General features: G+C 32.4%; 1 protein-coding gene across 1 annotated transcript; it reads right to left on the reverse strand.

Annotated features, from left to right (window-relative positions):
* Nucleotides 1-3,843: 3,843 nt before the first annotated feature.
* LOC111396393 (transcription factor MYC4-like) lies at nt 3,844-6,436 on the reverse strand. Its single transcript, XM_023022831.1, has one exon. The coding sequence runs from the start codon at nt 6,167-6,169 to the stop codon at nt 4,112-4,114; it is 2,058 nt and encodes a 685-aa protein (XP_022878599.1). The 5' UTR covers nt 6,170-6,436; the 3' UTR covers nt 3,844-4,111.
* Nucleotides 6,437-19,086: the final 12,650 nt, after the last annotated feature.

The following is a 19,086-nucleotide window of genomic DNA, read 5'->3' on the forward strand; positions in this document are numbered from 1 at the left end:
GTATTTTCTTGTGCTCTCTTTATAGTTATATGGGAGTTTTAGACTTGGGTTGAACTTTAGTTAAAAATTGAGATTTCATATCTTAGCCCCTGTTTGGTTGCCTTTAATTTAATTTATTTTACTTTAATTTATTTTTCATATATTTTCAAGCCATACATTTACACAATAAAACATTCTACACATAAACCTAAAATTCTTCTTTACTTTCAACCACACAGTCTTCAAAAATACTATTCAAAACATAGTTTTTTTTTAAAAAAAATATTAAAGGCCACAAACAGGGTCTTAGTAATTAAACAACAGTTATAAAATTCAAAATTATTAACAGAATTTCAGTTTGTAATAATAGAAAAGATATTTTTTAGTATATGTATATAAACGAAAATTTCATCTAAAATAAGTTAATAAAAACGAAAAAATCAAATACTAATATTAAAAAAATCAATATTGAAATAAGAGTTAGAAAAAAAATTTGTATCGCATTAATATTATATTAAAAAAAATTCTTAAGTTATAGAAAGTTTGTCAATGGAATTTTAAAAAATAAAAAACAATAAAGTTTTCAATAATGATGCCAGCAATGTCTATTGACAATCAGCTACTATAACACCAACAGTGATAGTCGATGATATTATCAACCTCAATGGAGGTGTGTAATGACATATATCTCAATAATTTCGTCCGCAATTACCTACAAATATCGACGATGTTATAGTAGGTGATCATTTGCTCCTTTTATTATTATTGTTATTTTTGAAAAAACCCTGAAATTTTTTGTTTAAGACTCCTGGATTGCTTGTCAGCTCACCAAAATCTAATGAAGAAAATTAAGTATTTAGAATAATAGCATAGTCTAATCTCATTGACAAATGGAATATGAAGCATGCTAGAAGCCCAGTGCCCATTTATGAGGTCCTGTATGACTGATAAAAGAAATAATAATGAATGTGACATTAAGTAAAAAATATCAATACTATCTTTTAGTGAGTTTTATTTATTCTTAATTATTGTCTATCTCGCAATTTGTTTGTCATTATTATATCGTCTTTTTCATTTTGTATATCAATTCTTGGAGTTTGATTAAATTATTTAAAATATAAGGGAAAATACTAATAAAATATCAACAGCTGTAATGCATTTGACCTCTTTAACCACTTAATTAACTTTATAAAATGAAAAAGTTGCTTAAAAGTATATCAAACAATCAAAGGTGAGTCATACGAATACTTAATTATAATTAATTGAATGATAAGCAAATTTTTCACATGGAGAACATGCCCTTAGTTTCTCCTTCACTATCATGTGTGTGAAGTCTATTATTCCCATTTCGCAAGATTAGATTGTGAGTATTTCATTATTAGTAAACAAATAATGTTGTTTAATAAAATATAATAAAGGGCCAAATTCTTTCAATATATTTTTGCTCTTAAAAAAGAAGAAGCCAATAATGCGATCAAGTTACTCTAATTTAATACAATTGGCTTGGAGTGTTACGACAATTTATTCTGCAACTCGAATTTGGACAATCCTTAAGACATCTCGAGTCATCTAATTCCTTTTGAATAAAGTCATTTAACCAGACTTGAAAATAGTGTTTGAAGAGACAGACTAATGTGTCAGAAAATGAGTATTTTTGTTTTAATTTTTCAAATTGTTCAATCATGCGTCGACACATATTTCATCTGGATTTGAGCTTAGATTTGAGTCTGAATATGTAGCATGATTGATTTCTTTTTTTAGGAAATTTAGAGGGTATTTGGTTGACATTTTTATATAAAAATATATTTTTGAATAGTAAATTGATGGGAAATGTGTGGTTGAAAAATAAGAAAAAATTTTTTATTTACGTGTAATACTATTTTAATAAAGAATGAGTCGTTGAAAAGAAAAGAGAGAAAAATGTATTTTGAAAATAATGGGTACCAAGCGAGCCTTTAGACATGATACACATTTGATACGACGTAATCTTCTGATTTCAAACACCACAAATTGGCAAATATCCTCTCTCTCTCTCTCTCTACTTTAAAAGGTTGAACCCCAACCTTAAGGGTCCCCCACCGCCCCTATCCTAAAGTATCGTGAAGGAGGTAAATCGCAGGTTATGCCTCTAAGGGTACAGGGTGGAAAGCTACTTGTACATTTGCACTTACCCAAGAACCAAATTCGTATTTCAGGATTCGAACCCTTGACGTGGCACCCTCAAGTAAAGTTGAATTTCTCCACCTCCCCTTTTATCACTTGGAGATGTGCCATGGGGGCTCTCTCTCTCTCTCTCTCTCTCTCTCTCTCTCTACTTTATTTTTTAGTAGGGTTGTAATAGAGTAGAAAAAGTCTTTAGTAACATTTACGTTATCGCCACAAAGTATGTAATATTTTAGTTAAAGCACACTTTTTCTGGATAGTTTACTCTCTCTCTCTACTTTATTTTTTAGTAGGGTTGTAATAGAGTAGAAAAAGTCTTTAGTAACATTTAAGTTATCTCCACAAAGTATGTAATATTTTAGTTAAAAGCACACTTTTTCTGGATAGTTTACTAAAATAGAACGTATAATATTGGACAATACAATACTAAAAAATAAAAACAAGTAAATATTTTCATGTCAATTCATTCATTACTGCATACACATTTTCATTGACATCTAAAATACTATCCCTAATAAGGTAAATTAAGAGCTAATTCCCACCATAAAAATTCTGCAGCAACCAATCATTGTGTGCTCAATTTCATACATACATGTCGGTGTGTCCCATCAAAAAGAGAAATGAAATTAAAAAATAATAATAATAAAAGTAACCCAATAAAAGAATAACGACAAAACAGTCTACATTCTTATTTGTGCACAAAAGGAACAGTTCCTGTTCCTAAATAGCATCACATGCATGAATGTATCGTGATTTGAGTTACTTCAGATCTAAAGTTTTGTGATTTGAGTTAACAGTCCTATCGAGTGTACATATAGAAATGTTCAAGTATATCTGGAGCAACATGAATCCGTTCAAGTCAAAAGGATAACAAATCTGGCTTTCCAATGATCAAAATAAGACACTAAGCCAGAGATTAGGAGGAATAGGTTCAATGAACAAATGTGTGATATTGGGACAAAAATTGAAAATTGTTCCCCTCTCACAATGCACACGGCCCCGCGTGAATATAAAAATCCCCAAATGTGGTCTCCACCCTCCAATTGTGAGTAGTAAATAAAGAATTAGGTAAAAAAAAAATTATGTACATGTAGCATTGTCCAACAAAAATTATTCATGCATCTATTATCATAAACGAACCAGTTGACACCTGACATTGATGCATGCAAAAAGCCAAAAAATCCACAGCCATACAATGGCAGATTTTCAGAAATGTGTTTAATAGTTTTGTGCTTTAGGTAGGTCATTTTGAAGGGGCATTTAGTCGCATTTTCCATTGTCTTCCAAGTACTGAAAAAATCTCGCATTCATCTGATACCTTTTGAGCTTTCTTCATTTCGGTCGAGCAAAATGCAAGAATGTGCTTGAAACAGGGTAGGACCAAACAAACTGGATTTGGAGTGAATTCCAAATCTTGACTCTAGTAAGCTTATAACTTTTGAATTAAGTGACGACAATACCCTACAGCAGTTGATATCATAACTGGAGCAACCCTATTCAAGTCGATACTGGAGCTCCTCCGTTGGTTGGTAGGTCGAGTGGGCTGGGGTGAATAATGTAGAAACATGCTTGAAATATGATAGTCGAAGGGCCCATACTTGATTATAGGTGATAGAGTGAATTGTACATGCACTTTAAACTATAACTTTTGGACTGGGAGGCGGTGATAATACCCTTTACATCTCTTAGTTAATCCATCCATCCACCAAAAATCACGTGCAAAGAAATACAGAGATTCAATCTTACAAACAGGAAGGACAGATTAGCATGTCTAATCACATAAATACGAGCCCAAAATTTTTTATTGGGTTTTACAAATATGTACACAGGAACTGGAAACTAACCACAAAACTAGAGAAGGCAAAAGAAAAATGGAAAGCTGAATTAGCCCAGCCTTCACATTTCAGCCCTCAAAGCTCTAAAATAGTAAAACACAAATATCGTACATAGCTAGACACCATTACACAATTTATCGACTTTCAGCAACTTTTGATGTCAATGCAACCCTAAGCTGTTCTTTTGTGTAAAATCGGCTCCCCATATTCACCGTGGCTTGCTGGATCATCAAATCGTTCACCACCGACACACTAGCATGGTGAACATCCAGGTCTAGCTCCTTAAAGGCCATCATCAGCCTTGCTGCCGGGTGGTTACTCTTACTAGATTGAACCCGTATCATCGCATCCCAACCAATGATCTTAACTTCTACTTCAACATCAACAATCTTATTACCACCATGGCTTGGCACTTTGATATCTCGCTCGGGTGGAGGATCTAAAACTCGAGGCTCTTTAGTTGCTAAATCCTTCTTCACCGAGTCCAATTGACTCTTCAATTCTTCCTTGTCCAACTCCACACGTTGAAGCTTTGATTTCAACTCACTAATATAAGATATAGCATCTCCTAGTAGCGAAGCCTTATCCATCTTGGACACATTCGGGACAACAGCTCTAAGCGCATAAAACTTCTGGTTCAACTTCTCCCTCCTTTGCCTCTCGGCCTCAACGTGATTTAAAGGCTCCTCCCTCCCATTTGCAGGCTTCCTACCCCTTTTTCTAGGTCGTTTCTCGGGGTCGACTACTCTACTACTATCCCCCTCTTTAACCACAGATGTCTCAAGATCTGAATGATCAAGTTCCCCACCACCACCATTACTCGTCTTCCCTGCACCCGAGGGGGACAAAATCACACCCGAAGTAAACGATAGCATGCCCTCCTCGTTACTCCCCCTTGAGGTTGGGGATGTCTTCTTATTCTTGATCTTATTGCTAACGTTGTTATTATTATTATTATAATTCTCCCCTTGAATTCCAAACAAACTTCCATTCCCACTACACACACTCCCTTTCGTACTCTCCCTGAAATTTAAAAGCTCACCCGACTCCGGCTTACAAGTTACCTTCCTAACACTATCCCCATCGATCCCGTAATCGGAAAAATTCAACTCCCTTGTAATAAACCCCGGTGCCTGCTGGTGGTGGTGGTGGTGCGGATTCTCTGTTAAAGTACTAGTACTAGGATTTTCATTCCCAAACAAAATTTGCTTACTAGCACTAACCGAAGGAATTGAACTCCCCACACCATTGTTATTGATATTAGCATTGCTGTCATTCAAAGAATCCCTCATTTCCACACCGGAGGACGAGGGGTCGGTTAACCATAAAGCTGACGGGTCATTCTCCGCCAAGGCCGCCCAAGAGCCCGAGCGGGATCCAGATCCAGGTCCCGGGGCCGGAGCCACGGAACCCATTTCCATGCCATTGAAATTGAACAGAACTCTAACCTTGGTCATGAGATCCGAACTCTGGAAAATCACCTCGGTCGAACCAAGCTCCACGACTCCATTTGAAGACGGTATGCAAACCATGGTCTCGATCCCGAAGATCTGAGCCTGGCGAGCCCGCTCGCAGTGAGAAACACTCAACCTATCGGCACCAGCTATCCAGATTGGGCTCGAGCTGTACGAGGCCTGACCGGGAAGCCCGGACCCGTTGACAAAGGACTGAGCCATAGAGATGAGAAAGAACCACTCAGTATCAGTCACTTCTTCATCAACAGCATCATCGGCTGAGGATTGTGGGCCCGAAATCAAAGAATTCAACTCTCTCAGCACTTTCTTTCTGTTTTCTTGCTCCGCCGGTGACGCCGCCGTCTTTCGCTTCACTTTATTCTCTTCGCCTTTATAGTACCCATCGCCCCAGCCCAGCTGCGACGGACCACCGTAGTCAGCCACCGACGATTGCCAGAAAATCGCGTAAGTCCAGCTCTCCTGAGCACCCTCCATCAACGCCAACAGACGCTTCTGCAGCGTTTCTTGGTTGAAAAACTGTGCCGTGGCAGCGGTCGCCGCCGCTGACGACGAGGATTTCGATGGGTCAGCAGGATTTGGAGCATATGGGGCGGGCCAAAAAGAACCCAGATCGGAAGAGGATGACATAAAGGCCTCCATCATCGACGCGTTATCGTCTGTAGTCGTAATTGTTGTCGCTGCTGTTTTTGTTGTAATGCTACTTGACCATAGATTCATCGTAACAAATCATTACACAGACTGAACCTGAAATTGAATCAAGAGACTGGCATACAAACCCAACAACAAACTTAGTACTTGTCACCAAATCAAATCCTTAACATACCCAAAAGATTTTAGGTTTTCGGGAAGAGAGAAAATGGGGAATGGAAATTTAGAGAGAAAAATTAGGGAGAGCAGGGGGCGGCTAGTGGTGGCGAGTAAAGGTTGAGATATGGGAGAGAGAATTTGTATTAGGGGGATGAATTTGGGTTAGGTGCGGGAATTATTTGAGCTGAATTTAGCAGTGTCTAGTTGGGAATAAAACAAAAGTGATAAAAATGGTGGGTTCTACGAAGGGCCCGCCGATTCGATCGAGCCGTCTACTAATCTCTTTAAGAATAAAGCCAAACGATCCGCAAGAACGATCGTGCACTAATATAGATATGTGGGTCCCACATAAATAAATTAATACTCAATCCCCATGTATGTGTATGTGGTTATTGCCGATGGCAAACCCGATGTTCGTATTGCATGGTTGTCTCTTTAAGCCAACGATATATACTTATAATTATACTTTGGAGTTTGGACTTCTTTAAGACTCACTCTGCTTGCTCCAAACTCTACTCTGCTAATGATTTTTTGTATTATATTATATTACAAGATTTGCTACACAAGTAGGATGAGTGACAGGATATAAAATTAGGAAAACATGTGTAACCAATTCAATTCATCGAGCAGTTTGAAAAAAAAAATATACACGAAACCACACAAGTACCGCCAACATAGCACTTGTCAAAACCTTGTTCAACATAATTGATTATATTAAAAGTGTTTAAATTAACGAATTTTGTCATGCTTTCAATTAGAATGCATTATAGCACTTGTTTGATTGAGATTAAAATTAGATTTTTAGCAGATTTTAATAAAAGTTAGTAAAATATTTGGTAAGAAAATTGTTGATCATATATAATATGTAATTAAAATTAATTGTTAACTATATTATAATTTCTATCAAATAGGTTATATGGCAAACAAAAAGATGTCACTGATCTCTTCGTTGAGCAAGTAAAATATGACTGCTAATTAAAAGCACTCATATGTTAAATATTCTTGTTCTACCATAATTAAAATATTTTCATAAATTTAATTCACAGAAATCGGTTTCAAAATAATGTAATAAATATTATCAAAGGAAAAAGACTAGATAACAAAATAAAAATTTAATAATAACAATAGAATTTTTTGTCGATGATAACTTTTTAAAAAATATCTTAGTAAGTTTAAAGTATTAATGAACTTTCATTTTTAATTAAAACTATAAAAGAGATTGAGCCCTGTTTGTCTTGGATAAAAATTAAAATTTTTAGTACTTTTTTTTAAATATGTGATTGAAAATTTGATAAAATTGTGATCCAAAAAATGCATTATTAAAAATGACTTTAAAAAATTAGTTTTTTAAGAAATGAGGACCAAACAAAAATTACTGTGTTTGGGCTCCATTTTAATGTGATTTTGGGAGAAAATATATTTTGAAATAGTGATTTTTTGAAGAATATATAGTTAAACACTACAACAAAATTGTTATCTAGAGACAAAATATTTTGCGACATACAAAAAATTGTCGTAATAAATGATTTAACGGGACACATTTTTAAAGCTTGTTGCAAATATTATAGTGAAAAATATAAGTACCAAAAGAATATAAGTCGACATAAAAAGTTGTCGTAATATATCAAAAAGCGTGACAAATTATAAAAATTGTTGTAAAAAATATTATAGAAGCAAATTGACATAAAAGATTGTCATAATATGTGAAGATTTTTCTAGTTTATATATTGAAGTGTCATTTATATCGAATTTGATCTATTAATGTTTATATTAAAAAAGAAACAAATTTTCGCTTATATGCTAAGATTTAAAGTTTATTCTTTATTGTCTCTTTAATGGATCGAATGAGTAAAGGGAAATAAAGTTGAAATGAAGGGAAAAAAATAATAAAATAATCATTAATTCTTCAAGTTTAAACAAGATAAATTAGGAAATTCTCAAAGAAGATTAACTTCCATTCCCTACCATTGTTAAAATTGGATAAATTATCAATAGGTAGATACTTCTGTTTGGAGTTTGATATTATTTCTTATTGTTTCATTGAACAATCAATGTCTTACAAATGTTAATACCAAATTAATATTTGGCATTTCTATGTTAGTTCCTCCATAGATAAATCCTCATAACTTTAAATCTCGTTATGCCCCTAGCAATTATTATTCAACGTTTCATTGAATGTAGGCATAATTTTTGCGAAGATATTTTTCTTGGTCACGATTTTAGAGATATTTCACACGACATTATCGATTAGAAAGTCCTTTAAAATAGGCTTGTATCGATGCCCTTTTTACTCTTTTTTGGTTTAATGGCTAAGCTAAAAAGAAGTTATTTTAGCCCTCAGGGCACATCTTCAAGTGGTAAAAGGGGAGAGTGGAGAAATTCAGTTTTACTTAAGGCTGTCGTGTCAAGGGTTCGAATCCTAAAATATGGATTTGACTCTTGGGTAAGTGCAAGTGTACAAACAGCCTTCCACCTTGTACCCTTGAAGGTATAACCTGCGATTTACCTCCCTCACGATACTCCAGGGCAGGGCAATAGGGGACCCTTAAAGTTGGGGTTCAACCTTTTTTTTTAAAAGAAGTTATTTTAACTTTTAATCTCAATCATAATTTTTCTGTTTTTGCTTTTAAGTGAAATAATTACTTCTTTCAAAAATAACTCTGCTTTATTATCAAAATATATGACTTATTTAGAATTTTAAACTTAAGTCTTTTTTTAGTTACAAAGTTGAACTTAGCCTTTTTAGGTTACTTTTGCACTATAAGCCTCGAGCTTTAGTTTTTTCTACTTTGTCAATTTGTTATTGGTCATCAAACTATTAATTGGATTTTACCTCTTTATTATATTTTGAAAGACAACATTAAAATAGCATGTAATTTACTTTAATTAGCTCCCTTGAAATTTTGGCAACATCACACGCATTTAAATGTTACTTGTAAATTTAACAGAGTGCACAGGTAAAATATTTACTTTTGAATTCTGAATATTTTACTTAACATAAAATGAGTAACGAACTAATATTCTCAAATAGCATATACTCTTTCAAATGTTGAAAGAAGAAGGTCGAGCTTAATCCAATTTAAAATCCAAAAAAAGGTGCAGTAAAGAAAATTATATAGTGTATTCCTTGTCGAAGAATTCATGAAGAGGTCAATTTTTCAAACTTTTGCAAAGTTCACGTGATGTATCATCAAGTTGAATACGACATAGAGGCTAAATACATACATTCATTCACACAAAATATAAATATCCAACAAAGTTGTCAATGGTTTAACCACTATTGATATGTCACCTAGCCATCTCTACCATTCTTTATAGATAGGATAAGTAGTATAAAATTTGCCGAAATAACAAATTTTGAATGATTTGATTTTCCATTGACTTCTTTTACCATTTTCCACCTATATTTTATACTTTGTTTGCATATTTGTGAGCTTATTTAATTTAATTTTTTTTTTTTTGCAGGAAATGAATGTCCAAAAAATTCCTACCATTAATCTTTTAGAATTATTCCAATGATTAATCTCCAAATTTTTTGAAATATTACTTACATATATATTTATACATATAATATGGTAAAATATTATTAAATCAAAATTTATTCAACCAAATAAAAACATTAACTCTCTTTTTGACGACTTATCTTTATATAAATAATTATAAAATAATGTTATATGCAATCACTCACTATCGTAATCACCCTATGTAGTATGAATATGGCGCTTAATGATATGATATATAAGGCAAGGAAAAACTACCTCATTAATCCATCAAATCACAAATTATCATGTAGGATATTGCGTAGGACAACTACTGTAATGAGCGACTGTGAATAACATTATTTATAATTATATAATAATATATTATATACAAGTAGTATTATTCTTATTTATATATTTATTTCGAGTAAATACGTGGCAGAATCAAGGGATGACAAAAGTTAATATGCTAACGGCTTTGAAGCTTCTGGAAAGTGGAAATAGCCGCCAGCAGCAAAACGCCAATTACTCGGCGGCTGAACTTTCTAACAATCTGCAATAACTTACGTAACGTTGATTAAATGCCTTTATCCACCGCATTATTTTAACATCGTCCGCTGTTACTTTATTAAAAAATGTTGAACCTCAATTTTGAGGGCCCTCATCATTCCATCTCTAAAATTTTGTGAGGGAGGTAAATCGAGGGATGTGTCCCAACAGACAAGAAAATAAGAACTGTCTGTACACTGCGCTTACAAGGAATCCAATTCCATGTCTCAGGAATCAAACCTCCACACTACAACTGCCAGCAATGCGTGAGATAATCTCACTCCTATTCTTTGTACCACTAGGCTATGCCCCAGGGGCTATCTGCTATTACATTATTTAAATTACAAGTTAAGGTTCAAGTTGTAATAAAATTATATAAATAATTTAAAGATATTCTAGAAAGTAAAATTTTATCACAAGAAATCTTTTTAATATTCGAAAGTAATTAATTTAAGAAATAAAATATATAATTTATTTTAATTTAAAAATTATAAATAAATAACATCTATCAATTGTCCACTAAAACTAACAAATAGATAAAAATCTGTGTTTGGGTTCAACTTCAAATCTAAGTCAGGTTAACAATTAATTATAATCATATATTTCATGGAATATTTAACTTTTCAATCACAGATTCCACAACCTTTTTTCAAAATTTTACTAAAAATCTGATTTTTAATTAAATCGGCAAAGTAGATTTGAATATAACATGTTAATGAATTCATAAAAATGAGCAGAACGTTACCATCCCTTTTCTCTATAGGTAAAGTAACTGAGTGGAGTCAAAAAGAACTTTTGAATATGTTAGATTAATTTTATAAAAGTGTTTTATATGAAATTGGCATAATACGACTTCCTCTAAAAGTTCTTTCGAAAAAAGAAGTTCTTTTAGAAATTAATTTTCAAAAATTAACTAAGCTAGTTTTCTAAAATACCTCTTCTTAAGAACCAAAAAAAAAATCAAAGAACTTGTCAAACTGACCATATATTCTCAAAGATTGATCAAAGTATGCTATGAGTCAATAGATTGATTTTCATCTTAACTCTATTGGGTTTGGGTCGATCACACTTGAAGCAAGGCTCTTGGTTGAGTAAAGTTATGTAGCATCCATTACAATAAGAACAATGAGATAGTAGAATCTGCTATCACCTAAACTGATGTTTGATGCTATATAACATTAATCCACCTAGTTTTATGAGTGCATATATATTGTGACTATGTGGGAGGATATGTAATGCCTTTTTGTATAGATTTTAGCAAATATAAGTTGATAAAAGTTGGTGAATTCCATGATACATGTGTTTAAAAAAATAAGAAGTGAATAAAGATTGTGGATGGAATCAAATGTGTGGTCAAAATGAAATGTGATAATAAAAAATAAATTATTGTGGCACGTTTTGCTCGATTCGTGTGATGAAAATGATGTTTTGTTGTTTACACGTGAAAAAAGGCCACCACTTGCACGTCAATTATTAGTAACGAAAGCCACTCGTCTCTAGATATTTTATATCCAAAACCCTTTGCTTAGAAACAAAGCATAAATGGGAATTAAAAACAGCATTAGAATAAAACAGGGAGAGTTAAGTGATACCAAATACTATAAAATCATAAATAAAGAAGTTCATTATAAATGAATTATTCTAATTGTACAATTGAAGTTGACAATTCCGATTGACAACGTACTCATAGGAGGGGAGACCCATGATTTTTTTATTCAGCGTGGGCCCTCCTTCATGTGTGGTTGTCAATCCCGATTGTACATATAGTATAATTGATTATAAATAGTACCAGTATCATTTGATTTTACGTACTAAACGTGCCTGAAAAGAATCAAATCGAAGAGAAAAATAGACTGTCTTTATTATGGTGTTCTAATTACAGGAGCAAACCTGAAATTTGGTATATATTGAAAGGTTGGTCCAAAATGTATGGAACATAACCCTTATGTTTTACTAAGAATGTTGTGTGCAAGAATAAGAACATTTTTAGTTTAGAATAAACTGTTTTGTCTTACAATTTCAAACAAAATCAAGTCTGGCTTTGAGGAAACAAATGTTAATTAAGCATAACACAATGAAAAGAACGGGATAGTTTGTATAATTCTTCACTTAAAAAAACTAAACTTATTGTTTTTAATAATATCACCGAATTTTAAATCCAATTTTTATGGGAAAGCATCCAATGGAATTTTATTACGCTGCGACTAGAAATTTGCATGTGACAGTTTTTCGGACGTTAAATTGATATGACACGCCTCGTTGGTCAAATCTTGCTTTTTAGTATTGTATTTTCCTAAAATTAAAACGAGTGTTTAAAGAATAACGTTGTCTAGTGCCAATAATCAATTCAAGTGACATTACAATATAGGCACACATTAATTGAAAAAAAAATTATATGACACATGGTACAATGCTACTCAAACACATCATTAATGATAAAATAACATAATTTGTTTTCAATGAAAAACTTTTCACGGGAAATTACTTAGCGGAAGATTAAAAGCATGCTTCAGAGTTGTTTATAAACTATTTTATCAGCCAAACATGGACTAGCCAACGTGCAGAATCTTTAATTGCATTGAAATCTATACAAGAATCTTTCAGATTTTCTTGATTTTTGTATTTTGTTTCGTTTTGATGTTGAATATGAGGTCCAACTTTTACCCCCAACAATGTCCATTCTTTTGGTCCTCAAGAAAAACGACGCGTTTATCGAATAGGTTGTCCCATTCTTGGCTAAATATTGTGCACTGAGACGAAGTGGGTCCATCTATTTGTCTTTTTTAATTATGATGCGGTACGGTTTCAATGAAGATTTTTTTCCCCCTTAAATCTTGTCTTACGAGACAATTAATTTAGAGTAATGTTACATAACGTTAATCATCAGTTTATGTGATTCTAATCCCTAATCACATCGATTGACACAACATAAACCATGACACAAGTGAGTGTTAGCTAGTCAATTTCTTTGACGATAAGTAACTGAATGCTAGGCGAGGGAATACATGAAAGTTCAACGGCCAAAATGAAATTTCTACTTTCTATAAAATTGTTTGTATTAAACAAAAGGAGTCCATGACATTGTTTTTCACGTGCTCCAGAAGTCACGTCACACTTCATAGCCTCATCACCTGGACTCCCACTCTTGCCGACAACGTATCCAAAAAGCAGTATCAAGATTCACTACTTTTGGAAACTAACAATTATAGAATATTTTGTAGAATAAATTAATAAAATAACAAAATATTTTATTCTGCACTAAATTTTAAGCAAAATTTGCACAATGAACCAAGTTTAGCAAATGTATGGATTTTAATTTAATTTACTTTTTTTTTTTTGTCATTTTCATTGAAGTGTCAAGATTTATGAACTTCTTGTTAAACCTAATGTGCATCATGTTACCACAAGGCAAATCTTTTAAACCTACAAAAATTCAATAGGATTGAACGACACAAATCGATACGATCGACTAAAAGGAACCACATCTTAGTTCATAAAAAGCATAGACCCAATCTCTTTCTTTCTTTCCCCCCCTTTTTTTTGGCTCCTTTCTTTTTCTCTTCATTATAGCCAAAATTCAACATGTAGACCCATATATGAGTCGAATCAGACATAGCCTTTTTTTTGGCCTCCATTATAATTTAATATTTTTTCTCTCTCCTCATTTTAATCATTTATTCTCCAATAAGATAATACTACACATAAACTCAAAATTTTTCCTCTTTTTCTTCTTCTTCTTTTTTTTTTTTTTTTTTTTTCTAACTATACATCCTTCAAAAAATCACTATTTCAAAATACATTATCTCCAAAAACTCATTATATTGGATCCCAGAGAAGGGCTTTGTATTTTGGACTCAATTTATCATAGTTATATATTACTAGAATGCGATATTAGCACTCTCAGAAAACCATAAATCTTTATGTGACCATTGATGCTACTAAAGAAGAATAGTCCAGTACATATTAATATTTTAAAAGAATATTGGGTTGTTGTTTCTAAAGATACTTTTTTCTAGTGGCAGAGCCAGTACCGGACGAGGGGACGCTGTCGCGCGTGCTAGTTCTGTCAGAGTTTGTAGTGGCTGCTAGCTCGCCAGGTAGAATTTATAGAGGCAATTGGTGGAAAAAAATAGAGGAAGATGGAAAATTGCTTTGATGTTTTGAAGCTTCTTTTTGTTTAAGTTTTGGGCCTCTTATTTTTTAAAGTTAAATAAGGCCCAAATTCCAATTATGAACCCACAATTAGCTGACAATCAAATTGAAAAAACATATTTCATTTGTAATTTGCAAACCACGAGGCTGCGATTGCCAACCAATGGGCAGCGAACAACCAAACTAAGTGAGACTGTAGACTGGTTTGTCTGTGAGAGAAGAAAATATTGTTCTTTTTTTGTTTGATCATTTGGAGCTTCTGAGATTTACTTATTGATTATCTAATAACTTATGATGCAGAATTGCTTAGAGTTAGATGGGTACTTCTTGATTCCCAGTTGAATGTCAAGAACAAGGATTATCGAGGTATGAACCTCCATTCTGTTTTTGCTTGTGCTTGATCGTTAGTGTTTATTTTCTTTGTAGTGGTTGAGAGAAACTTTATCACTTATCATCACAACACATGTAGGATGCTTATTAGTTGTATTTCCTATTTTGTACTAGAAATTTCCCTTATACCTAACATACATAAAACCATCCATTTGTACCAAGACTTCAGTCTCCAATTGGTTCATTCAATTTGTTTTTGGTTATTGAGAAGTGTTAATGTGTACTTAAAAGATACGTATGCATTTTTTGTTGGGTGTGATTTGCTACTTTCTACACCGTGCTGATGAATTTTTGGGTTCATGTTTGTTGCACTTTATACTGTGCGTGGGTAACGGGTGTTACGGTTACTGAATCCTAGGATCGTGTTCATGATGAGTTCTATAAAATCTTGACAAATGGTTGCTAGCAGTTATTAGTTTACAAGTCAACTGTATGGTCTTAGAGTAGATGTAGTGATGGACATAGTTATTTTTATTCAATTGGATGACTTGAACATGGACGTTAACTGATGCGAAATGTTATAGTACAGTGCTTGCCTCCAGAGGATAGGAAAACCAACTCTTTTCAAGGTTGTGAATTTTGTAAGCAGAGAAGTCTTGGAAGCCATGATATTTATGTTATTAATTTAACACGTAGATCTTATTTTCTGTTGTCTTTTAAGGCCACTTCATCATGGACCATTTGTGTGGGAAACTCTCTTTAGTTGAATTTGGTTCTGTGTTTTGCATTATGTAAAAAGGCAAATAGAAGGGTAAAGAGATAAAAAGGCAAATATTTGAATCAATTTGAATCGAAAAATTTTAGTTGTGTAAATAGTCAATGATCGAGGTCCGTCCGAGCTGAGCTTTGGTACTGGATTCGCCATTGCTTGCTTCTGAAAAAAAATAAATTTAATTATACTCTATACAAATTAATATTTTTGAGGAATATTGCATTGTTCACGATTTTATAAAAATCAATATTTAACAAGTATATTGTATTGTTGTTTTTGAAGAAAATAACTTTACACATACATTTTTGAAAAAATTAAAATTATGTTACTACTTTTGAAGAAGCACATATACACATCAATTAAAAAATATTTCAAAAAGAATATATGATGATATTCTTGAAAAAAAAAAAAAAAAAATTGACCTAAGTACATAAATATTCTAGAAGAATATATTATGCGATAAAATCTCTCAACAAGATGTGTATATTCGTTGCAGACGGCAGTACTGGAATTTCTTAAAATGTTTGAAATCTTTATTTCCTTTTCTTGTTCTTAACTGGATTCTATTATTCCAAATAAAAGGAAAGCTTGATTTTCTAGCTTGTAGCAAATGGACATATTTTTGGAGGGTTTGTACTTTGTACTATCAAGAAACCAATTTCAAGTAAGGAATCTTTGAATTATCTTTCTAAAATATTTGCATTTTATAATTTATCCTTTTAACACAACTCTTTTAAGAAACGGCTATTTTTTTACAGAAGATTAACTGATTAGTGAATGTATATATACTTATAATTTGTTAGGATTGAACAATTACAGGTATTTCTGGTTTTTCGTAATATTCATATATCGTTTTTGGTTAAATGTTGTGAATTGATATTGATGATAAATTTGGATTTATGTCTCGGGTGATTAATAAATTAGTGATATTTTAAAACTGATAACTACATGTACTCAGGGTCAACAAAAAATTTCACAAATCTGCCGAATCGAATCATATAGTGATTTTGAAACTGTTGATTTGAGTTCAATGGATTACGTTTCAACCATTTCAAAATCAACCCAAGCGATTTGAATGCGGTTTGATTTCGGTTTCAATTATAAAAAGGGGAAAAAATCAAATCGAATCGTTCACTTAATTTAAAATTTTGTTTTTTTTACCCAAATATATTATTTATTAACTTAGTTTAGAGATGAAATAAAGTTTATGTGTGGAGTGTTTCAATTCTAGTGTAGTAGTGTTATAACAATATTTCACACCACTATCATTAGTTTTTTTCATTGTTTGAAAGTTGATATTTTTATGGCATTAAAACCATGGATTGAAATCAAATTGAACCGTAAAATGGTTTGATTTAAAAAATGAAATGGTTCATAGTTTGAATTTTTTCCAAACCATTTAAATGGTATGATTTGAAAATATTTCAAAAATCACCCAAACTCAATTATGTCCAACCCTATCACGTACATATTTGAATTAATTAGTAAAATTGCATTATGTTATTACTATATTATTTTTCTTACCGCGTTCTTATTAATTCATAACACACTACCTTGCTTCCATCCCCTACCGAATGCGCACATTGCAAACACATATGTCCAAGGCATCGACATGGGGGAAGGCAATGCTCATGCCAAAGCCATCACAACCACCATGGGTTAATTTATGTTCCTATGCAATAAAATGTTGGAGTAAAATAGAGAATAGGAGAAGACAAGATAATGGCAACAAGAGCACCGTAAACAAAATAGGCTTGAACATGTAATCATTGTCCTCAAATTATATTTGTCCCTCTAGGATTATATGAGTTCTTACAGGGATATATCGCCAAATGTTTATAGGATTTAAACAAACCTTTAAGAAAAAGAATACTCGAAAACACGAAATAAGTTTGAATATGTAAATGAATTGGGTTAAAGGCACTATAGTATGGTTTTGATTGATCATTTGATGTTTTTATGTGTTTATAATTGAAATATATCCCTTACTTATATATTTCAGTTCACACTGCCAATTATTTATGAAAAGTTGGATATTTTCATGAAAATCCACCCAAAATCAAACCAGAAAATAACCTTAACGGCTATTTTTTTAATCCTCATGCGCGCATGGTAAACAGAAAATAGCATCAGGTTACCAAAAATGAATCCATGCGCACAAATGGCAAAATGGCCCATTTGCAAAATAATTTTGATCCAAGTTCTTTCACTATTCTTGGGTCCAAATTCTTTCCTTTTATTAGGCCCAATAATTTTGAACAACATGTAACACTAAAAAGAAAGAAAAGAGAAAATGAAGAAGTAAAAGGGCAAAAAAGGGAGAACTGCCTACTAGAGATAATTCTCCATAATTGTCGTCTGCAAGAGGAATTTTTCTTTTCTCTAATGTTCTTCTAGTTGAAGCTACTAAATTCGTAAAGATATATATTGATTGAATGTTTTATCGTGGTTGAACAAACTAAATCAGTATCTTTACGAAAAATTATGAATCTCACCCAAATAGTTAATGTTACAACATCCAAAGGTCGTGAAAGTTGACAATTTGGTAAGTGCAGTATCAGAAAATAGTACTTACGAATTATTGATAGTATGGAATTCTGCAAGAACTTCTTCATGTTCATTTGTTATCTTTTTAATCAAGATCGGAGACATTTAAGTAGATGGACTGTTTGACTCGGGATATTAAATAAGCTACTAAAGATGGGATGCACAAGCTTATGGTAGTGTGGATGTCGAACTCCTTTACTTCAAGAATTTCTCCACTTTTGCCATAATAAGATATCAGCATTTGCTAAAAATCATCATTCTTGTAGAAGCATTTGGTTCTCTCAGGATGTGAGTAACACGACTATGTTGGGAAAATCTTTAATTTGCCATGTGGACCGATATATGTAATTAATTTTGTATAAAAGTTATCTTAAAGTTAAGCTCAAAATTTAAGTGATCTAATAAGGAATTTAAGTTATTAGGTTTTGAGCATCTAAATAATGTGTGGGCCAGATTATATGTGTAGAAATTAGATTCCTTTAAAATTGTATTTCATAATAGGCGAAATACATATGGAAATTATATATAGGTTATGATTTTCAATTCATATGCAAATTCTCATTCTTTGTGTCATTTCATCGACTCAAGAACATAAGAAAGAGCATATTAAATAGAAAGATCCAAAATCCACAATAAAAAAACAGGCAATCCACAATCAAAAATCAAGACTATGGAGTAAGAAGCCAAAATCAAGATCAAGAAATCAAGAATCAAACGAGTCAATATTCAAAATTCGAGTCCGAAATCAATATTCAATATTAAAGAAATGCCCAATGGATTAAGATATATTCTGCACTTTATAATTCTCTTGGTGATTTGACATAGAAGATCTTGATAATAAAGTGATTAGCTAGAATAGTTCTTGAGATTTAGAGTTCCATAAAAAATTCTCACAAGTTGTATTAGAGTCAACTCCATATTGAGCCATTGAGAATAAAGAAAGAATTTTATGGTTAAAATTCATATATTGAAATTTTGAAATCTTTTAATTTGGAATA

Source organism: Olea europaea, chromosome 6 (assembly GCF_002742605.1).
Source record: "Olea europaea var. sylvestris chromosome 6, O_europaea_v1, whole genome shotgun sequence".
NCBI classification, from domain to species: Eukaryota; Viridiplantae; Streptophyta; class Magnoliopsida; order Lamiales; family Oleaceae; genus Olea; species Olea europaea.